The following is a 24163-nucleotide window of genomic DNA, read 5'->3' as shown; positions in this document are numbered from 1 at the left end:
ATTAAACTTTAATGATTGAGGAGGAAAAAATATATAATTTTAATTGGAAAAAACTTTGGTCACCATAATCATAATTAAGTTGCAATGGAACATGGATAATTGAAGATGTAATTGTAGTTTAAAAATGTAATTGACCCCATCCCAGTCTCACATTAGTGTGTGTGTGTGTGTGTGTTCTGACCAGTGTTCTGTGAGCAGGTAGAGCTTCAGAGGAGACGATGTTCTGTAGAGTCTGAAGCATCAGAGAAAGAACCTCACAGCCCTGACGTTCCTTCTTATTGCCCCCTGACAGACACACACACACACACACACACACAGACACACACACACACAGACACAGACACACAGGGTGAACACAGTCCTTCTCTCCTGGTAACACAGTCAGTGTGTGAAAGGTAAGGTGCATCATGGGGGTTTCCCCCTCAGTCTGAGGTGAACGTCACAGCAGAGCTCAGACTTAAACTGATGTAAGTGTGTGGGTCGGGGGTAGGGGGGTGGTGTTGGGATCTACTGGCCCCGCCCCCACAGCAACAAGAGCCCGGACCCAACATAAGTGATGTACGTGGAGCCTCAAGGCCGAAAACCACAGCTTTAGGAGCCGACCGTTATCAGAGACCTCCACACACACAAAGAAACACAAACAAATAGTTTAAAAGCAACATTTATTCATAATCATAAAAATATAAATAACCAATCCAGTTGCACAGACCTTTCTTAGGATATGGTTACAGTTTATAAAACATTTCTCCCTCTGAGAACTGAGTAGGATTTTCAAAATATCTTGCAACCCATTTTTTTTACCATCAATTTCTGATAAAGTATTTCAGATTTGGAAAAACAAAGGCTTGAAGTTTGTTCTTCAGCTGTTTTCAAACGATGGGTTTAGATCATTTGATGCTTTAATTATAGATCATGATATTCTGGGGTCACATATGTTCAGATACTTGCAAATACGCAGCTTCACAAGGACCATGTTTTCTTCTTTTCCTTATTTAACATCTAAGAATTAAGTTGATGAAATTCTGGAGTTGGACTCTTTTGACAGGAAGCGTATATTTGTACTGTATAAACTGAACAAACAAAACCTATACTGTGGGAGAAAACTAAGTCCTGTTTGACCCACATATATACCTCCTCTCTCTGCATCCACCATGGTTTCATTCACTTTAATCACCTTCGTTATACAAAAGAAAGATTGGCAATAATTTTCCCAGGAGTAGATCCAGCCTGATGAGGTCATAGCCTGACCTCTGAAGGTCATATGCTTTGGTCCTGTCCTTGTTTGGACAATTACTGGAGAAATACGTTTCAGGTATTGTCTCATATTTGTGGTAAAGATCTAACCCCTGATTTTAGAACAGTTATTTATGGAATAACAACATCACAGGTAAAATGATTTCAGGCAAATACTGTAGCATTCTCCACTTTACATTGAACTAATATTATTTAATAGGAAATCAAGCAGAGCCTCATCATTTTCTCAGTGGTTGAAGGAGGTGCTTTCTTTTCTACCTTTGGAAATGCGTAGATATAAACTATCACCATCACAACTATAGAACTCTTTTCTTTTGATGTGTAATTGACTATCTACTGTTTTTTTATAAACATTGTCATTTAAAAAAATTCTGTCCTTTTTTACCCTTTTTCTTTGAGAGCCTGGGGAGGGGGAATGGAATAGTGTATTACATAATGTAAAAAATACAGTACTGTTTATAATTATGGTGAAATTGACAAATAAAGTTAAAAAAAAAAGAAACACAAACACACACGCACGCACACACACACCTTACCAGACTCCACAGTGAGGTGAACCGATCGGACCAAACTGGTCCAGATGAGGCCCAGGAGAGACTCTGAGAAAATATGAGGACAGTTAGCTATACTGTGTGTGTATGTACTAGGGGTTGAACAGACTAGTCGACTTTAGTGTTGTCTCCTGACTGTCTACGTGACGTTGACTAGTCGCAATACCTGATATTTGCCCAAGATGGCGGCGCAACACAGTAAACGAGGGTCTAGTACCCCTAAACGGCAAGGCTCCTTCCTTGTTTGTGCTGCAGCTGGTAGGCAGATACTACGGCTAAAATACATGCTAACGTTAGCTGTAGGGTTAACATGTCTGTGTATTAAGCAGCTCTGTCATCGGTGAAGGAAGCCGAAGCTACCTTAAAAACAGACCAAACAAAGCGTAAACACCCGGCTCTGAGGAAGCCTCAGGGCTTAACCCTAACCCAAAGCAGCAGTGTTCCTGGGTTTACTTAGCTTCTATAGCATGTCTCGTGTCTGTGACCCGAAAAAAAAAAACTGACTGTTGCAGTTTCTCGGCGTTAGAGAAGAAGAGTGCTAAACCTCTTGGTAGCTATTAAGGAGCTATTTACTCCCTCTTAAACATGACGCTCCAGTGGGTGAAGTAAATGCAGACTGGAGAAGAACTACAAACATGTTCAAGGGGGAGTAAATGCCACCAAGAAGCTGCAGGGGTTGGAACTGTCGCCACCTGCGGTCACAGATTTTTTAGCGTCACAGATTTGCGGTCACACACCGGCGCCCGGCTCGGCTCTTGGTGACGTCATAAACTAGTTGACGCTGACTAGTATACACACAAAGTCGACCTTTAAAATAATGAAGTCGTTCAATGAGAATATTTCAACAATTGCTCAACATGCAGGATTTTGTTTTAATTTGTGCTTTTTCTTTCACAAAAACATGGATTCTTTTGGGGCGGCGCCCTTAAGGTCAAACTTGAACTAAAATGAGTTCAACACCCCCTTTAAAGGATTGGACGATGAGACATTTGTTTTTAAATCTTCCTCATCCAACAGACACTACATGCTAAGCTAACCCAAGTGTGTGTGTGTGTACCTGGAGCTGCTCGGCCCACGTTGATGAAGCCGTCCCTGATGTGAGACACGAGGACGGAGGCGTGTTTAGTGAAGGATGGAGCTCCAGAAACCAGAAGATGATTTAAAGGTTCTGAGGAGAGAAAAAACACATCACATGATGACAAAGGGGGTGTGTGTGCACGCACGCACACACCCCCCCCTTTTATCTCATTTCCTAAAAAGACCTTGAAGAGCTGTGTAGCTCCAGGAGGAGTGTGTTGAATTTTGAGCTGACAATTGGAAATTGTCCAAATCTTGAAAATTAACACAAATAAATATCCCATATTTTAATGTAGAGACCTCCGCCAGGGTGTTTTCTAGTAATCCCCGTGAAAAACGCAAATGACGAGTTTCTCGTCAATGGTGCTGAGCGTTTGGATTTGAAATGATGAGATATCTCGTCGGGGGCACTGAGTGAATTAATAACTGAGATTATAACGTCTACCACAGCGGATGGAACCATGAAAAATCAGCCAATCACAAGCTCCACAAATATACACTGTTTTATAAAGTGTTAAATAATGTAAAGTCTGTAATAAATGTGTCTAATAAGTCATTAGTGAATACCAGAGAACTACATGAGTGAGTATGAGAAATTATAAGAAAATATGTAATAAAATGAAATGTTAATGTCTAACTTAAAGACAATGGGAAATGAACAGTAAATATATGTGTTGACTTGTATATAAACTGTAAGTATATTAAATAAACACATGTGCTTCATATACACATTTATGTTTTTATTTAGGCTGTTTTATAATTTAGGAATTAGGGCTGGGCGCTATATCAAGATTCAAGATGTATCGAGTTTTCTACATTACAAAAAACTACAATATTGCATATATATATATTGTATTTTGTATAAAAATACTTGTTTTAGGAGTCACTGCTTTTACTTCTCTGTACAACATGTAAAGCACAGTTAAATGATTAATGAGTGCGTTCTAACCCATAACAAGCCACACTACAGAACTCACTCACACGTGCTGTCTCTTACAGGAGAAAAAGCATAAAGTGTCACATATTGATCAGCTGTTAGTTAATAAATGTGTCTGTGGGGCATTTTGCATCAGCAAATTTAGCCCAGAATTGTCTTTCTGCTCAGATTTAATTTGAAATTTTGAGAATAAATATTGAGATATGAGTTTTGGTCTATATTGTCCAGCCTCGTAGGAATGATCACAGCATTTCAGTGTTAAAGGTCATCCTACCAGATTCTAATCACATCATTGTATTTAGTGAGTGATTGAGGGTCAGCCACATTTTCTTGTATCAATGGCATGTTTGATTTTATGATTTTAATGCACTTTACTGCTGTAATTATTTTACTGTAGGCTAGTTAAGGGTTCCAGTTAACCCAGGCCACTGCTTCGAGATGGGCTACATCACCACCTCCATAAAGACAACATTACCTGTAGCAGTTGGGGGAGGGACTCACCCAGACTGAGCTCTAATTGGTTCTTGGCTGCAGAGGAAACCACCTCTGGACCCAACAGGAAGTGCAGCAGCATCTCCAGCCCCAGCAGCTGGATGGAGCTGAAGGATGGAGTCACACCTGAGGAGCTGGATGGACTGAAGCCTGCAGAGATATGGGGGGACCAATCAGAGAGACAGGAGGGTTGCGTACAAATAGCCCCCCCCTTTTTTTTTTTATCTCCTTTCCTATCCACTTTTCTTTAACCCCTGGGAGTGTTTAAGTGGCGGCCATGATAAGGAACCAACCCTCCTGACACCTTTCCCTCCCACTTCTACTCCTCTGATACCTGTAACTCCCTCCTCCATTTCTTCACTGATAAAGTGAATATTATCCACCAGCACTTATCACTCATGACCCCCCCCCCACACTCCTTTTTGGTGTCCCTCATAAATCCCTCCTCTAGCAGCTCCACTGCCCCCCATCACATTCAGAATCCATTTCAAAATCCTCCTCTACACTTTCAGGGCCATCCACAACCTATTGTACAGTGTCCTTGGGTGACCTGAAAGGTGCTTTTAAATAAAATGAATTATTATTATGAAACACTGATGCATCATTTCCCAAAGGACAAAAAAGACCACATAATGATGACCCACAATTCATTGCAACGACAACATTTATAGGGACACGCACGCCCGAGCGTTCACGGAAACTTGTGATGACCGAAAATCAGGGGTGGAAAGTAACAAATTACATTTACTCTTGTTACTGTAATTAAGTAGCTTTTTTGTGTACTTCTACTTTTTTGAGTACTTTCTATAATCTGTAATTTTACAACAGTAAAAAAAAAAGTAACAGTACTTGTGCTATTGAACGTACCCTCGAGCTGTTAGGATCAGCCAATAGAATGTGTATATGTCTTTGGCCTGCTCTGATGATTCACGTGATGTCACTCACATTGCTGCATCGCGACAAAGCTAGAGCGCTAAATTCAGATGGAGAACAGGAAACTTGAGAATCTGACATCTGAAATCATCTAAATGTCCATATTTTGTGTAGTTTATAGATGCTTCAATCGTTCTAACCGAGAAAAGGAAAATAGATTTTATAGAGAACCGAAGATTGTCATTCACACAGGTGAGAAATGTAAAAAGCTGGATTTTAAACCTACGTCTGTGGTCAGGAGGAGCAGAGCCTGCTGATGCTGTAGCGACCACTTGGTCAGAGCTATGTTAGCTTAGCAAGCTAACTTTGTTTTTGTGGCTGTGTTTATAGAGCATTAGGTTGCGTGCGACTCAGAGCGGAGCGTTTCTGTGGCCCCTGAAGCTAACCCTAAACTGGTGACGACTCCGGTCTCCCGTACACCTCGTCCTCCAGCAGTGCCTGATAAGCCACTGTGTATCTTTATGCATTGTGTGTGCGTTTCTTTTTATAACAGCTACAGGTGTTGTAGCTAATTTATCAGCAGTTTTTCGCAATGATCATGTGATTTTAATTACAATTATTATTATTAATATAAAACTGTATTTGTAGGCACACGTCATCCTGGGGCATCAGTATCATTTTCTCCTCCTTCGGCTCATTCCACCTAGAATGTTTTATAGACTTTATATGACATACTGTACACATTTCTTGTTTTCAGAGGTGATGCTCGGACACATTGGATTATTGACAAACACTTCATAGAAGTGACATTTATTATATTTTATTTATCCAGGTTAGCCACACCATGTCTTGTTCTCATGCACGTTATTTTGAAATGATGTTCTCTAATAAATTATAATAATAAAAAAAGAACCTAGTTTGATCTGTATACATGTCTTACATAGGGCAGTATAAAATACATTTTATTTTTTCCAAACTCCAATTTTCTACCATACACAAACATCTGTTTGTGTATGGTAGATATGTGTAGAAGCTGTAAACAGCCTATGACGACAACCTTGCATTTATGTATATTTGGCATAAATGGAACATTTTCATAAAATCTGACTTATTTTGGATTAATTCATATTAGTGAGTGTAATCAACCATTCTTAATGTGACATTCTTTGAGTTTCACTTTTGTTCCTCGTATCCTGGTAACCTCTTTTCATTTGATCTACTGTACATTCAAACCTGTGATTTTGACATAATATCCGTGTTAGAGGAAGAGGAGAAAGACTTTATTATTACATCACCTAGTGGAAGTGCATCCGATTGTCTTAACAACATGATGTCCTTTCCCTAACTCCTTTAGAAAGTCTCCTATTACCTTTCCTTAACCCCATGGATGAGGTCACGGTGGATAGGAAAGGAGATAGGAGTGACTATTCAGACGCAGCCCAGGACTCACCTGTCCTAGGCGTGGTGGGCGTGGCTCCTCCATTCACTGAGTTGTTGGATCGTGATGGAGTGGTTGCAGTAACTGGGTCATAGCAGATGGTGTTCTGTAGCAGGGGGACACACACCTGAGGACACACACAGTGATTAGTGGATCCTAATCCCATCTTTTTCTGTCAGCTGATAAACTGGTGTATGAGAGTTCCCACATTGTAATGAACAGTGAACGCAGCGCTAGGCCTGGGCCGATAATCGATAAATCAATTAACCAGACGGTAAATAAAATGAAATCAGGAAGTTTGCCGGCCTCGGTATATTTCCATATTCACACGTATTTGGCGGCGTACCTGTCGGCTGCAGAGGCTAGTGTTAGCAACAGATATTAAACAGCAGATAACTCAGTCAGTTCTGATAATTTATCAGTGAACCTGCAGCGTAATTACTCTAAAATAGTATTCCACCAGCAGGTAATCTTAGATTTAGGTAAATCAAACCGTTATAGTCCGGTAGATGCGGTAACTCTACTACGTAGCTTCAGATTGCTACGCCAGCTACACCCAGCGGCCTGTGAGGCAGCGGAGCCTCGTACCCATGGTGTTCGCCAGCGGAGGAGACGTAAGCGGTGCGATCAGAGGCAGAAGCGGGGATGCCGAGCTAGCAACCAAGCTAAGTCTAAGTATTCCTCGTCTTTAGCCTCCAAACAGGCTGGATGATAAGAAGGTTCACCCTCAGCACCTGCGTGTTTGTTCTATAGCAGAATAAACAGAGTAAACTAGAAACTATTTGGTTCATTCTGTTTGGTTTAAGACTGAATGAAAACAGAACAGAATGAAACAGGAGGAGGGGGCGGGGCCACTAGCATTGTTGTTTACAAAGGTCCTAAATGGATTAGAAGTGTTGTTGAGGTTGAGTGCTGTTAAGGAATGTACAACTATATTATATACCTCTATGTCTCAATGTTTATTATTTATTACAAGTACAATTTAGTTTTTTGAGAGAGACGTAATAAACTATTTCATTTATTGCTTTGGTTGTGTGTGGTTTTATATTTGAGGTGTTTTTATTTCTTAACAGAGAGTGTTTATTTTATTGTTTTTGATATTTATTAAAGTGCATTTTTTGCTAACAGAGACTGAGTGGTTTTATGTGTTTAAAATATTTAAAAGTTCTTGATATTCCAATGGTAAAAAATACTAATGAGAAATACAAGTTGATTGCATTTGAAAGGGTGTGATTGCATTATTATGATGTTATTACATTAGTAGTTAATTTGGTCTAAAAAAAAAAAAAAAAAACAATAATATTGTTTATCGGCAATAATTTGTGGGACAATATATTGTTCAGCAAAATCAGGCCTACAGAGCACAGTGAGAGTTTAGAACAGACTCTTGGACTAACCTGGTCAAAGTGTGAGGGCAGGTTTGGTCCCAGTGTGACCACCAGATACCACCACACCTCCACCTTAGTCAGCAGCAGAGCCTCAGTACGCACATGGATGGAGACGAGAGGCTGGAGGAGGAGCTTCATACGTTTAGGGCTGCACAGGATGTCTGAGGATGGAGGAGATGGTCATGGACAATCAGAGGTCAGGTGACAGAGCGTGAGACACTGACCAGGGTTGAGGGCAAAGTTATCGATGAGGCTCTTCCAGGCCAGGAAGGCGATCTTCTTGATGGACGGAGAAGAGGATCGGAAGCCGAGCTCCTCCAAGTGAAGCAGAGAGTTGATGAAAGGACCTCCTCTGTGGAGCAGCTGGAGGAAGAGGAGAAGCTGACACACACACACACACACACACCTGATACTGGGAACACTGGGAGAAACACTGACCTTTCCCAGCAGCTTCACCAGCAGAGGCCACAGCTTCAGCACGTTGCTCTCATTCTTAGAGACAAAGAGTTTCTGGAGCTCTGGGATCAGCTTCTGTCACACACACACACACAAAACTTCCTCAAATCCAGAATCATAAGCTGTGTTTCCATAACTCTTGGAAATGCGTCAAATCTAAATAGTTCCATAAAAACTGGTAATAAAAACACCTGAGTTTCATAAAAACTCAAATATCACTAAAAGGTTTTGACGCTTTCATAAGGAAAAATTTCAGACATTTTGATATTGAAATGTGTCGCCATGGAAACACTTTCTGCAAATACACGTCACAAGACGAGACAGACCCAGACGTTTGTTAGCGTAATACTTAAAAAATATTATATATGAATATAAAATAAAAATATTAGTGCCACATTAGACGTAAAACAGTTGGGCGCACCACCGAGTAGTAGTTTCCATTAAAATCCTACATGTCCCATGATTCTTAGCTCTTCTCCGTAGTCCTTGTTCTCCTGGGGTCGGTGTTACATTTAATGATGGTTGATAAAATGCCGAGCAGTCGTAAAATGTGAGCTTTGCTTTTAACTGGCCTGGCGTAGTCCTCGTGAACTCCGTTTTGCAGATCTCAGCCGAGTATGTTTGAGCCATTAGATGTGAAACAACAAGTGTTCTAAGGAGGTTCTGAGTGTCCGTCTTTCTGCAGCAAAGTCTCACAGAATGAGGTCTCACAGGAGGAAACACGTTCAAAGTGCAATTATACTTTGTCGACATTTAGAAACATTGCTTTTATTTTGTTAAAATGTGTAATAGAAATCCAGCTAGAGATGCTGAGTACAGACTAGTCAGTAGTAGCTGGACTCACTGCTGGTGTTCTACAGCAGCTGGTGATCATGTTAACTGATGACTGAGTCTCAGTGTTGGCTTGTTATCAGTTAACCCCCCCCCCCAGTCTGTGCACTGGTTATACAGGTTTATACTGGGGCGACCGTGGCTCAGGTGGTAGAGGGTCGTCTTCTGATCGAGAGGTTGGGGGTTCGATCCCAGTACCTGACTATGTGTCGAAGTGTCCTTGGGCAAGACACTGAACCCTAAGTTGCTCCCAGTGGTCGACTAGTGCCTTGCATGTCAGTCCTGTCCCACTGGTGTGTGAATGTGAGAGTGATTGGGTGAATGAGCTGAAATGTAAAGAGCTTTGAGACTGTTTCAGTGGTGATAAAGCTCTATATAAATCATGTCCATTTACCATTTTACCATGGGTATACAGGTTTATACCTGACATTAGTGATGACAGTGTCAGAGTTGGTTCTTTCAGGCTGATAAACATCATCCAGCAGTGCTCATCATTAAGCTTCTGTGTTATAATCACACTTTTGTTTTCTATGCTCCTGATGATGAAGAAATGAGGTGTGGAGACATGCTCACCGTAGACATCATGGGTTCTATGACGGCGGCTACCTCAGCCTGTCTGCGTAGCAGCTGAGCTAATCCTAGCTCCAGAGCAGCTGCTGCTCGCAGACGCACCTTAGACGCACTGTGGACCACCAGAGGGACCAGTAACCTGGACCACAGACCAGCACCATGCTCCATCTGAGCTGGGACCTGCTCCAGCAGCCTCAACACAAACACACACACACACACAGTCAGTACACACACACAGTAACACCACACTTTTTTTCACAATGATTGTTCAAAACTATTCCAAACTTCCATGACTTAGTTCTGAACCACTAAGAACCATTCTACCAAAAACGAGCGTGCGTTCCCAGTGTACTGGAGTAACAGTGTGTGTGTGGCAGGGAATACACGTTGTGTCCATGACGATAAATCAGCTATTAAATGGAACATTAAACAACAACTAACTACGTGCTACCATGTTTAATTATAAAATTACAATTTAAATTAGCAGACATTATTATCCAAAGCCATTTATAACACAATGTGTTTGGGTTAAAGGACTAACTTAACGTCCCATAGCAATAGTGAAGGTTGGATTTTAAACATTGAAATAAAATAGCCAGTAATTCCAAAATAGTTAAATTATTTCATGACCCTGTTACACACACACACACCTGATGACCACATTAACAGCTTCATGCTCCATCACCACAGACTGGACATCATCTCTGCTCCACACAGACTCCAGAGTTCCCAGTATGGACGAGACCTGAGGAACACACAGAAGGTGACACAAACACACACGTGTACTAAGAATGTGCGATATGTTATCGTTTGATGTATCATCAAATAAATTAGGTCATCCCACATTAGAAACATTAGACCAGCCCAGAGACGTTTAGAGAGAGAGTTATGACAACGGACAGTTTTTTTTTTAAAATAACCATATTGGATATTATTATTATTATAGAGGGTTTTCACGGCGCATCGTCAGCCTGGAAGTCATCATATTGGCGATATGCAGCAGCAAAACAAACCACACGCACAGAAGCAAATCCTGAATTTCAAGAGGAAATGGTTAATTATTGTGTTTTTGGCTGTACTAATCAGTCAGACCGTGAAAAGCATTTGGAGTTTTATAGACTGACAAAAGTTAGAACAAATCAGACAGAACAATGTCAACAGTTATCAGAGGAAAGGAGACGCTAGTGGTTAGCGAAGCTAAACCAGGATCTATTTGTTCATCCTATTTCTTATCAGGTTAGTGAATTGTTGATAACAGTGGCTCTTAACTCATTTTCTAGTGTGATGATAATATAATTCATTATTGACTTAAGAAAATCACATTTAATAGCCTACTACAGTAGCTACACAGTTGTTAAAATATAGAGCTAAAATGTAGAGCTGTATTTCTCATTGTATTCCAGGTCTGAATTTTTTAGTGTTATTGCATTACTTACTTTGGCCTTCAACGCTAGGGTTGGGCTACGTTTGGATTTTAACGATTCCGATTCTCAATTTTGATTCCTGTTCTAAACGATTCTCAATTCTGATTCTTTGAGTTGTGCAGGTCAACAGGTCAGATTTCACAGGAGAATTTTTTTTATTTGAAAAAGCCTTTACACAGGTTATTTTTATTAATTCACTTAGTTGATACAGTTTAATGTGGTTGCTGTAATGTAACTAGGATATTCAATTAACAAAGGTCCCCAACTGTAAAACTTTCTAAAATCAAACTACAAACAAGTTGTCAGCAGTGTAAAAAAAAAAAAAAAAAACATAGAGCTACAGGTAGATGTGAAACTAAATAAAACAAACTAAAACCCTGGGACAGTCATGTGACAAATCAATCAACAGTTCTTTTTGAGAAATATTAAGTTAATTTGGATCGTTTCGCGCTTGCGTGACTTGCGTTGATGATGCGCTGGTGATGACATAATCCAAGATGGCGGCTGCCCGGACTACAGCCGACACTATTTTATAAGAGCCTTAAAAGACATGGATATAATGAAAGAGTGGATGGATAGATGCATAAACATGCAGACTTTCACACAGACTTATTAAACACACACAGACCTCAGTAAGTGGAACAGGCTTCACCACAGGGCAGGCACTAGGACCTGGAGGTGGAGTACTGTATGCACAGACTGTAATATCATTACCTGTTGTTAGAGCTACTGTCTTTACCAAGGAGCTAATATTTATTCCTGGGGATTGTTTTACAGAGGTTTACTGGTGATTAGCTCATATCTCACTTCCGCTCAGTGGCACACACGCACGCGCACATGTTCCAGAGCCGGATGTCCGGAAGCGTTCTCGGTGCCCAACCCTATTCCCGACACATCTGTCGTAGATGACTTGATCCACACAACATCTGGTTATAGGCCTCCAAACTTTGATAAGATTTAAGGTCTTCCACTGTGTGGGTTAAATCCAGGTAGTTGACGATATCAGGATACATAATAAACGGAAGACATTGATCCAAGACGAGGGAGCGGCTCGTATGGATCTGCACCACCAATAAATCGTAAGTTTTCATAATATCGTGACCAAGTCCTTCCCTGTATGCCGTTGCATCTAGGACGCATTTTGAGGAGCTTTTCTGTGGTTTATTTATCGCAATATTTCACAACTTCCTCTTGAAATTTGACTGATTTGCTTGTGTGCAAGCGTTTGTTTTGCTGCTGCTGCTTATGGCGACTTCTGAGCTAATGACGTGTCATAAAAACCCTCTATTATCAGCGCATCTAAACCCATTAATGTGTGCATTATTAACTAATTATGAATTCATTAATACATTATTGCATATGGCAGTGTACTGTATAAATATTGTAAATCAATGCAGTTATCGATGACAAATTACCAAAAATCCCAGTTATGTCACTCAGAATCAATAGATTTGAATTGCCAACCAATAACTTCTGGGAACTATCTGACTGTATTTTGAACTTCTGTTGTCGTTTCGTTGTTTCCTTCATAAAAGGAAGAAACCAGTGAAAAGTCCAGGTCTTACTGGGATCAAACCACAAAGAGACACTGATTTCCTAATGGTCAGATTTAACACTCGTACAGAAGGACAAAAGCTAACATGTCACATGTTGTGTTAAATGAACGTTAGCATTAAGCTAACATCACTATTCCTCTTCCCAACCCCTGAAACAACATTTTTTAATTATATTTCACATGTTCACAGACAAAGTAAAACATTTAAATATTGTGATTATTACACCTAAATATGCCGGTAGCTCTGCTCTCAGTAATTAATAATCAAGTCTGATCTAGTTTAATTAGGTAATCACAGAAATATTTATCAACCATACCTTTATGTAACTCATCAAATATAAAATAAACAGTGGTTTATAATAAACAGTAAAAACACTATTGGAGTTAGTTTTGCTTTTCATGTGATTTTGTTTTTTTTTTAGATGTTATAAATGAGGAAATATATTAATTTCATAAAATAACACTAATAGAGTGACTCACATGCACCAATATAGGGTTTAAATGTTATTACTGAAACACATTCTAGTGTTAATGGATTATATTTAATTTGTGTCTGTAAAGAACCTGTTTACACTTTAGTTATTTATTGTTTTTTATTTATCGTAATTTTCATTGTTACTGTAATAAATACCAGAAAAATCGGGATAAATGTTTTCATCTTTATCGCCCATCCTAACACACACACACCTTCAAAGCGACCACGTCTGCGCTGAAGCTCTGTTTGGAGATTACCCATAATGCTCTGGTGCAAGTGTTCTTATCAGACGACTTCACCACCAACGAGCAAAGCACCGACAGGATTTCAGCTGCAAAGTCATCTGGGGGAGAAAAAACCCAAAAGGTCAGAGGTCACATGGTAGGCAACGTAGGAGGGGGAGGAGCCAACTCACCGGAGAGCGCCGTCGCCACATGAGAGTGAAACACACAGAAACCCAATGCCTGCAGCGCCGCCTGACTCAGCTCTGAGCTCACACTGCTAACGTGACCCTACACACACACACGCACAAAATAGAAACAATCCAAAATGGTCGCTGAGGTTCATGGTTCCCCCTCACTCACCAGGATGGACTTTCCTAGACGAGGGAAGTGTTTCTCCACCACTGGCAAGAAGTGGCGCCCCTCGTCCCCGCTGAGCCGACTGAGGACACACACACACACACACACATACACACAGGTTAGACTCACATGGCAGTAGAGCGAGCTAGCGACGGCTAACGGACACAAACTGACTTGGCGATGGTGAGGTAGGCGTCCGTCTGCTCTGATTGGGTGGCGGTGGCGTCCTCCAGGGTGTCCAAAAGGGGGAGCAGGCTGGAGCCGCTCTGAGGACATGAGGACGCCATCATGGTGACTGCTGAGGACCTGAAGGAGGACTGCACAGGTCAGTGTGGAGTTAAAGGTCAGTAGGCGGCATGACAAGTACAACTGTTAATGATTAATGATTGATCAGCTGCTGTAAACATCCTTTTCATTTACAAGTACTCTGAGCTGTGATTGGCCAGCTGCATCATCTAGTCTAGGGGTTCTCAATCTTGGGATCAGAGGTGTGTTCCATAAAGGAGGGTTAACAAACTGAGTCTATCCATAAACTCTAGGTCAACATACCCCCCATGGTAAACTCTATGTACCTGATTCCATTACAGCTGGTATGAAGTGGGTTAATCAACCCTGAGTATGTAAACCTTGGGTTACTGACGTGCACGCGCGATAAAAAGCCATCATCAATGGATCAGAGATTTACTCGAGCTGCCATGGCAACCACCCGGAAGAGAATGATTTATTCACCCTGATGGTGAAATAATCAGGTGTTTGATGAATATGATCCTGTTCTAAAGGTGTGTTCAGTCTTCAGTGACTATAGTGGCTTAAATCACCCGTAATTAGTCACACTTTTTGGTCACTTCATCACTTTATCTCTTCAGTGACGTGACGAGCGGTGAATAATATGAATAAAATGTGTCTGAGGAGACGTGTCAGCATCATAGGATGTCTACATAGAGAGTCCTCCTGTTACACTGGATATAAACACAGTGACTGATGCTTCATATCTAATCATTTATATTGATTTTTAATGTAATATTATCACCAGATTCATCTCTACGTCATAAAAAATGTCAAAAATACACTGAAGCGGGACGCGAACCCGTGACCCATCGCTTCCATCGTTTGTATTCAGAGAACTTTACTACAGACGTCAGTAGATGTTTTAATGTAGATCAATCTCTCAGTGACTTTCACTTAATGATCTACAATGTTAAAGAAGACTACAGTTATCACAAAAAAAAAAAAAACATAAATCAACACAACATTAGTAATGATGTGAACACGTCTGTGGTGTGTGATGTCACTAATGTGTTTCAGAGAAAAGTGTTAAGGTTCATTAAAGTGTTCAGAAACGGTGTTCAGGTGGGCGGAGCCAGGAAGAAACCCAGGGTTTCTTTGATAAAACCTGCCAGCGACCAGGTTTAGTTCACGGACAATGTTGCCATGGTAACATACTCAGAAGAACTTACCTCACATTTAGGAATGAGATACTCAGAGTTTGAACATAACCTATTTTATGGAATACCCCTCTGGACCCCATTTGGGCTCACAAGACACTGGGAGGGGGGGGGGTCACCAGATTTCTTCAAGAAACTAAGTATATTTTCTAAACATTTAGAGCCCATTTTTGCTTATTTTTTGTCTTTTTCTGCACCACCACCAAACTCACCATATTTTAATCAATTTTTATCCACATATTTTTGCTTCTTTTAATGTATTTTTGTTACATTTCTCCCATTTCTGACACTTCTACATGACATTGACTTTTCTGCAATTTTTTTTTCCACTTTTCAGACATGTTCAGCACTTATAAACCCTTTCTACCACTTTTACACCTAATGTCACATATGTTGACCCATAAATGTCACTTTTAACCTCTTTTCATCATATTTCATGATTACTTTTGCCAAATTGCAGATTTGTCATGCCCATTATTTACGTTTAAACTAATTGTTCCAATATTGACACTTTGAACCCTTTGTACCACTTTTTGTGTCTGTTTTATCCACTCTAATTTATTACCTTTAACCAATATCTGTGGTTTTAAAATCCCATTTCACCACCTTTTCACCATTTTTGGTCACTTTGAAGACATTTTATTCCTGATTAAAACAAGGATTTCCATCTTTAAGATGACTATAATAATAATAAACTTCCTGATAACAGTGGATATTATTAGGGGTGGGAACATCTGGGTACCTCAAGATATACGATACAAAGCTCACAATAACGATTATCTCACAATATGACGATACTGCGATTACTGATATATTGGTCAGAAATCAATTTACAATAATTTATGACATAAGAATAAAAAAAGATTAAGTGAAAAATTTAAAATATTTATTTTATATCTCTGAAAGACGATAAATATAAAAAGTGTCCTATGAATAGTGACACTATTTCAGTGCAACATGTCTGTAAATAAGTGTCAACATACCAATGTAAATTAATAAGTATCTCTAATAGTGCTTTATATAAACAATAAATAAGGTCTTTCTTACCAGTGACACCATAAACAATATAATGGTTCCTTCAATAAACAGTGAATACCTGGCTACATGCACGTTTTAGCGAAAAAGCAGAAAAAATTCTGGAAAAAAGAGTTAAAAAATATAATAAAATTAAAATATCGATATTTAGCGCGAGCATATCGATAATTGGTCAATGAGGAAAATATCGCGATACACTGCCGTATCGAGATATTGTCACACCCTAGATATTGTGTTAAAAAGGTCGAGAACCACTGATCTACATTCATCATAACTTTAGGGAGACTGTACAATTATTACTAACATTTATTATTCATATCATACCTTTAAACCCTGACCCCTTCATTGATTAACCTTCATAAATCAATCTGATGAAGTAGTTTGTCATGAGTTAACAGTGGTTAAATAATGACTAACACAAGAATAGACTTGTTTATGGGATGTTGGTGCACCTGAACGCACCACGGTGCGTGAAGCAGTCAAGCTAACGTTAGCTAGCTTCACCGGGTTAGCAGCAGCAGTACTAGTCTGAGCTAACACTACAGCAGTGTAACTGAAGCTAAACACACACATAGCAAACAAACACACACAATAAAAACACAAACAGAGACCCAGTGAGTGACAAAGACGTTGACTGCTCACCGCGGTCACAGCTGCTCACTCTGCCCGGACACAGCGCATTAAACCCGGGGAGCAAACCTCAAGCAGTCGGTACCCGTAGAGAACCTGTAAACTCCGCTAAAAGAACAAAAAACGCCTCGGTTTTTCTGCTTTTTCTGCTCCCGCGAAACCAAAGGCGCCAAAGGAAAGAGTCAACTTTGACCTCCTGGCGTCACATCCGACTCCGCCCACTTTCTTTTTTATAGTGAATGGACAAAATAACTTTGGTAGTATTTTAATGATTAAAGGTTTTCAAAATGTACAAAACAAACATAAATATGAATTGATTTGATTTATTTACTTTACTATACTTGTTTCAGCAACCTGACCGAGCGTTGTGTTTTATTATATACTTTATTTACCTGATTACATTAGTACTTGATTTATTTTACTACAGTGAGGCACTTTGTGACTATTGTCTGTGAGAAGCGCTATACAAATCAATTTTACTTACATATGAAATAAAAGAAATGTCACAAAACGAGTTCATTTCCAAAACAAAGTCAAAAACACAAAATAAGTAGATTAATAAAACAATTCAAAAGGAGAAGGAGGAAGTCTGAACAAGCACAACATAACCTAATTATTCATATATTAATATCATTCTATATTTATATTTATTTACATTTACATGTATTCACGTTCATGTTCATTTCTATTTACATTTTTATTTCATATTTATATTCATATTAATATTGACATTTATATTTATATGGAGGGAATCTGGATCAATACACTGATCTGATTCTGGATCACTTTTAAAAGTTTAAAATCATTGGCCAAATTTAATACATTCTTATCTCGGTTCATAATTGACAGATCTTTGTTAAATCATTCATTAATGATTTCACAGAGTTTAGTCTAGATTTGATCCAGATTGTGCATTTCATAAAAATGTTCTAAAAGGGAATATATGTGTCCATACATTGTGACCTACTGTATGATTATTAATGGGATATAAATGTGTTCCATGGTACTATGATCAGGATGTAATGGGCTGTGATGATGTTGGTTTATACCATGTACATAATACACACTATATATACTGTATGTTAACATAATACTGAATAAACTTCCACACCTTAAGGGTTAAATCAGATTTATTATTAATGTGCTAATCCTCCTCAGACTGGTTTGAATTAAAAATAAAGTGCATGGACTCACATGTGGGAATGTTTATTTAGCAGGAACATAAAAAAGAACAAAAGCTTTAGCGTGTTTATATGAAGGAACACACACACACACACAGTCAGAGCAGTGTGTGTTTGGAGGAGCTCAGAGTAGAGTTCAGAGCTGAGTAGTGGAGCTGGAAACCTCCAGCTGTGACTGAAGCGTCCGTCAGAAACTTTAAGGTCATCACGTTCCCTACAGAGAAACCATCACACACTGGTTATCAGAGCTCAGCTGGAACCAGAGCAGTTACCAGTGGGAGGGGCTGACCTGTGCTGATGATGTCATCAGGTAAAGAATCACCACACAACCTGAAACACACACACACACACACACACAGCGCATGATGCAGAAGTAACTCATGAACCATATTAATATCACTAACACATTTAACCCTTGGGGTCAATGTGACCCCAGAGATATTTGCCTCCAGACCAGGTTTTAGTGTCAGATACTTAATAATTCATAAACAATCCCTTAATAACGACACATTGACCTGTTCTCTAGCGCCACCCGTAGGACAAGTGTTTACATTAGAATTAATTTATCTTGAATAGTTTTTATCCAAATCTTCCTAAATTCACCGACAACATTAATGAGAACTAGAGTATGAACCCTATTGGTTGACCTTTGACCTTTACTGCAGCGCCACCATCAGGTCAAACTTTCAGTTTTACAGTTAATTTATCTATTCTAATTTGGGGTGAACATTCATGGCTCTCACACAATGAACCATATTAACTGATGACAGTGACCCCCCCCCCACCCCCCCCCCTTTCTCTCATAAAATGATGTACTTATTTTTAACTCTTTTTTGCAACTTATTTGGGGTAATTCATGATTAAAAAGTCCTGTGTCTCAGACACATTCCCCTCTACGTCACTTTCACTGTGAAAGAGCTGTTCCTAAACCTCATTAATAGTAAAACTTTACCTAGAGAGAGAGAGAGAGAGAGAGAGCAGATTTTAATACACAGACAGACAGACAAGTTTCACACAGCTGAAACATCTGGGGTCAAATTGACCCCAGAGGAACACCAATGTGTGTTATACGTGTTTAACACTTTAAAAAATATCGTCATGATTATTTTATTCTTAATTAATTGCACCCATAAAATTCAGAAAACCCAGAGGATAAAAGGAGGGTTAAACCATATTTGAATCATGGACCTTCCGGTGAAGCCCGAGACGTCGTCGTAGCTGTCGTACACCTCCAGGTAGTCTGACAGACAATCGGTGTCGTCCTCCACATCAAAGTACAGGAAGTGGATCAGGATCCTCTGGTTGAGACGCACACGTATGTGCCAGTAGCAGATCTGCTGGTCCTGGTACTCCTCAGGGAAACCAGGGGACTGGATCAGCCTCTGCTGGTCTGTGAGCACGCCACCACACTCTTTAGCTGGTACGCACACACACACACACACACACACACCCCCACACACACACACACACACACACACACCATCAGCTGGTTTGCCAGCGACTGAATGTGGTTTAAATGAGTGAAGGATGTGAGCTTTTATTGTGAAAGGCATGTTGATGTTCTACTTCAGGGGTGTCAAACTAATTTTAGTTCAGGGGCCAAATACAGACCAGTTTGATCACAGGTGGGCCACAGGTTTTAGGCAGAAAAATGAACAATTTTAACATTAATGTGCCCAAGTTTGCACTTCCAGTTATGAATTAGACATAAAGTAATAAAATATGGAAGAAATCAACAATATCTAAGCAATAAGTGACATATACATAAATGTCCATTGACTTGTTTATTTTTTTTTACCACATTTTATCTAATTTGGGGAGATTTTGTAGAAACATTTGAGAAAAATGGCAGAATTTTGGAAACATTTTGAGTTTTTTTTAACTGAAATAGTTTATAATTTACACAATGATTCATCAGAGTCAGATTTATAAAACAAGTAAAGATTCACTTCCAAAAGGGTTGCAGAAAAGATTATTAGAGAGAGAAGAGGAATATCATTGAAGAGGAAAACTACATTTCAAGATGCAAAATGCTACAACAACAGTGAATAAGATAGTGTAACAGTATAACAATATCAGGGGTTAAATTATGAAACTGACTAAAGGATGAAATAAAACAAAGCACCAACATAAACCAGTTTAAAAAGCTTTTTAAATCATATATTGTTAATATAAGGAAGAAGAGCAACAATTTTACGTAGGACAGCAAGAATATATAATATGTATATAATGGTATAAAATGTATTATTACATAATAAACATAATCAAATATTTTTATTAATTTATATATTGCCACTAAATTTGATTGATGAAATTTGTGTCATAAATGTAATATATAATATTAATATTATGTACATGTATGTAGTATTAGTAGTGTAGTATTATTGTATCATCAGCTCCACTGAGGAGTGAAACACATTTATCGTTGAAAACTTGAAAACACAAAAGTTTCCCAGAGAAAATAATGTTCCATAACTGATTAAAAACTTTCCCTCTGTTCATTAACAGAACATGTAAAACATATAAATACAATGTTTATATTGTGTCAAAAGTTACACACTGAGGTAAACACATAGTTTAACAGTGTGTTGGTTTATTATTGGATGTTTTAGGTGTGTTGGATGAGTTGGATGTACTCACAGTGAGGGTTGTAGCAGTAAGCGTTGGTTTATCATGTGTTGGATGAGTTGGATGTACTCACAGTGAGGGTTGTAGCAGTAAGCGTTGGTTTATCATGTGTTGGATGAGTTGGATGTACTCACAGTGAGGGTTGTAGCAGTAAGCGTTGGTTTATCATGTGTTGGATGAGTTGGATGTACTCACAGTGAGGGTTGTAGCAGTAAGCGTCCCATGTCTCACTCTTATTCAAACGATATCCGTAGTCGATGATTCCAACTTTACCAAAACCACAGTTTACACCGGCTTTAACGATTGGATAACCAACACGACCTCTGTCCAACCAGCCAGCAGCACACACATGGAACCCTGAAACACACACACACACATACACACACACACACTCCATACAATTACTGCCACTTTGTGTGTGTGTGTGTGTGTGTGTGTGTGTTACCTATTAGTCGTGCAGCCTCCAGTTGCTGGTACGAGGCCAGTGCCCCCCCCTCATACCCACACACTGCTCTGGCCTCCCTGTAGGTCAGCTGGTACCTCCCTCTACGGGACTCACGGTGGTACACACCAGCTGCTTGTTCTGTTACAAACACATTGATCATTTATTAGCGTAGAACATTTATAATAATAATAATAATACATACATTTTATATATTATCATAGACACTTAAAGTCATTTTACAGAATTAAGACATTATTCTTTCACTCCACACTTAGTGGTGGTAAGCTACTATTGTAGCCACAGATGCCTTGGGGCAGACTGACAGAAGCGAGGCTGCCATAGTGAACCATAGGCCCCTCCCACCACCACCGACACTCACTCACACACTACATTCATACTAGACAATGTGGGTGAAGTGCCTTGCCCAAGGACACAATGACAGATACCACAGCACTGACTGTCCCCCACTGTGACCCCTGGAACTCTCAGTGGTCTCCATCATCTACTGACCAGGACCAGACCTGCTGATCTTCACAGATCATCTAACCAGATCATCTAACCAGATCATCTAACCAGATCATCTAACCAGATCATCTAACCAGATCATCTAACCAGATCATCTGACAGGCTGTTATGGTTCATGTGTTCACACTGTTGGCCTCTGTTTAACACAACTCAGATAATTCACTGATTTCCTTAAATGATGAAGTTTGAAACGACCGATATTTACCAAAATTAATGAATAATATCTGATGTTAAGATGAAGTTAACTTAACCTCAGCTGTAATGAGTCAGACTTAGCGGCTAACAGAGTGGATGCTAACACCTTCAGTGTCAGCGTGAGAACCTTTGCCGTGTGTTCACATGTAACGTCTCTATGACGACGGCTTTGCTGAATGAACTGATACACACACTAAAGCACTGGTTCCAAACCTTTTTTGGGTTGTGACCCCATTTTGATGTCACAAATTTCTGGTGACCCCAGAGTTTGTTTTTTTTTCAATATCTTTTTGATCATGTTTGAAATATAGTGACAAGATGCACCTGTTCACATATTTTTATACTGTATTTATTTTAAACTAGATTTATATTGAGGAAGTGAAAGGGAAAGACTTTACTTTTACGTTTTTTACATTACGCTGTCATTAGCATTATTAAGGTGTCGTTAAGGGTCATTCACTAAATGATGCAGTGGGGTTAGCGTTAGCGTTAATGCTAATGACAGCATTACCAGTGAAAGTATAGAATACATGTGTAATGGGGTTTTCATTTGAAAAAGAAAAAAAAATAATTATTATCAATTACTAGGCATTTCAGACAAAACTTTTTCATTTCTGGGTGACCCCACATGGAGTCACAACCCCAAGGTTGAGAAACACAGCACTAAATACTGCTTCTGAGAAGAATTTCACCTCGTTTTTAACATAAAACTGATGATGTAAAACAGTGAATTCATGAAGAAATGATTGACTTAATATTCAAACACTGTGAGACAATCTTCATATAAAGGTTTGTCTCCTGATAAACTCCAGTCTCTAAAGGGTTAACGGGTCATCTTTGATGTATTTCCCATTATGTGACAATTGTTCATTTATTTTGAACCAATCAGAGGAAAGAGTGAGAATGAGTGCAGAATCCTGAGAATCCTCTGAGGGCTGAAGGGTGAACGTAACACAGGCAGGCTGGTAAACACATGATGACTCAGCACTTTTATAGGTCGATCAGGGCAGCTGAAGGTGTTTCATTAACACTTGGTTTCAGCTCCACTAATCATCATGTGAACACATTAAATATAAGTCAGACAAACTCAACACACTTTAAATGTTCTTAAGCTATGGAACATCAGACACTGTAAACACTAGTGACACCTGAGTGGAGACAAGATGGAGGGAACAGGACAAACACCCCCACAAGTTCTTTTTCTCTTCTTTTTTAATCATATGTTAAGGTTTCATTTATTCAGACAAATGTTTTTCAGGAAGTTTACTTTGATCTATTGACATGTTTTGCCTGTTAACTGCCAGTCTTCCTCAGCGGCGTCTGCTGATCACTTTGATGTGTCCTGGACTTCCACATAATGATAACATCAAAGTAAATTTCCTGAAAAGCAGTTGTTTTTTTTTTTGTTTTGAAACATTAACACATTTGGACAAAAACACACCCACGGAACAAGATAATAGAGAGCTGTCATGTGACCGCTGCAACGACCAATCAGAGGAGAGCACTGGCGACATCCTGAGTCAGGAGTGTATGAAAAGATTAGTGAGTATTTATTAGCTGATGTATCCTTAATATCAACTAGTTCACAAGTGCAGGGGTTGTAAAACACTGGGAGGGGGGTCTCCAGACACAATTTATGCCCATCTTTGCAAATTTTTTCTATTTTCCTGTAACTTTTAACCTATTTTCATCACTTTTTCTTTTCAAATTTGTGCTCCTTTTAATGTATTTTTGCTACATTACTCTTATTTCTCTGTGTGTGTGTGTGTGTGTGTGTGTGTGTGTGTGTGTGTGTGTGCGTGTGTGTGTGTGTGTGTGTGTGTGTGTGTGTGTGTGTGTGAGTCACCCACCGAGCCAGATGGAGTTGTGGAAGATTCCATTCTTGAAGCCCCATGGCTGGGTCTCCTTCAGCAGGAGCAGAGAACAAAGGAGGAGAACCACCAGCATCCTGGAGAGGGTCTGGAGCTCTGTGTCTGTAGAGAGATGGTCTGTAGAGGCTCCTCCCACACACACACACACACACACACACACACACACACACACACACACACACACACACACACACACACACACACACACACACACACACACACACACAAACACACTGAACTTATTCAAACAGAGCAAAGCACAAACACAATGAAGCCATTGGAGTGGAAAGGATAAGATTACATTAT

The 24163-nt window shown here is 39.5% G+C and overlaps 2 protein-coding genes across 4 annotated transcripts in view; both read right to left on the bottom strand.

Annotated features, from left to right (window-relative positions):
- Nucleotides 1-17208, bottom strand: part of rif1 (replication timing regulatory factor 1) — a 28172-nt gene extending 10964 nt beyond the window's left edge. For 2 of the 3 annotated variants that reach the window (XM_028436346.1, XM_028436348.1), the window contains exons 1-15: nucleotides 17025-17208; nucleotides 14077-14208; nucleotides 13906-13984; nucleotides 13737-13833; nucleotides 13534-13664; nucleotides 10518-10612; nucleotides 9871-10060; nucleotides 8449-8541; nucleotides 8235-8373; nucleotides 8020-8171; nucleotides 6635-6749; nucleotides 4321-4461; nucleotides 2863-2973; nucleotides 1791-1853; nucleotides 182-285 (exon numbers count right to left, since the gene is read on the bottom strand). In XM_028436346.1, the coding sequence (XP_028292147.1) occupies nucleotides 182-285; nucleotides 1791-1853; nucleotides 2863-2973; nucleotides 4321-4461; nucleotides 6635-6749; nucleotides 8020-8171; nucleotides 8235-8373; nucleotides 8449-8541; nucleotides 9871-10060; nucleotides 10518-10612; nucleotides 13534-13664; nucleotides 13737-13833; nucleotides 13906-13984; nucleotides 14077-14192 (1626 nt within the window). In that variant the 5' untranslated portion in view covers nucleotides 14193-14208; nucleotides 17025-17208. Of the gene's footprint in view, nucleotides 1-181; nucleotides 286-1790; nucleotides 1854-2862; nucleotides 2974-4320; nucleotides 4462-6634; nucleotides 6750-8019; nucleotides 8172-8234; nucleotides 8374-8448; nucleotides 8542-9870; nucleotides 10061-10517; nucleotides 10613-13533; nucleotides 13665-13736; nucleotides 13834-13905; nucleotides 13985-14076; nucleotides 14220-17024 lie in introns of all 3 variants that reach the window. The other variant, XM_028436347.1, reaches the window with a different exon arrangement.
- Nucleotides 17209-18202: 994 nt separating this feature from the next.
- tnfaip6 (tumor necrosis factor, alpha-induced protein 6) lies at nucleotides 18203-23961 on the bottom strand. Its single transcript, XM_028436652.1, has 6 exons — nucleotides 23837-23961; nucleotides 21267-21404; nucleotides 21017-21178; nucleotides 19382-19610; nucleotides 18483-18523; nucleotides 18203-18407 (listed from the first exon to the last, which is right to left on the bottom strand). Exons 1-6 carry the CDS (start codon nucleotides 23931-23933, stop codon nucleotides 18292-18294), a joined length of 783 nt encoding a protein of 260 aa, XP_028292453.1. The 5' UTR covers nucleotides 23934-23961; the 3' UTR covers nucleotides 18203-18291.
- Nucleotides 23962-24163: the final 202 nt, after the last annotated feature.

This window comes from Gouania willdenowi, chromosome 21 (genome assembly GCF_900634775.1).
Source record: "Gouania willdenowi chromosome 21, fGouWil2.1, whole genome shotgun sequence".
Lineage (NCBI taxonomy): Eukaryota > Metazoa > Chordata > Actinopteri > Blenniiformes > Gobiesocidae > Gouania > Gouania willdenowi.
The sequence above is the reverse complement of the archived record's forward strand: the minus strand, read 5'-3'. Positions and strand labels throughout refer to the sequence as shown.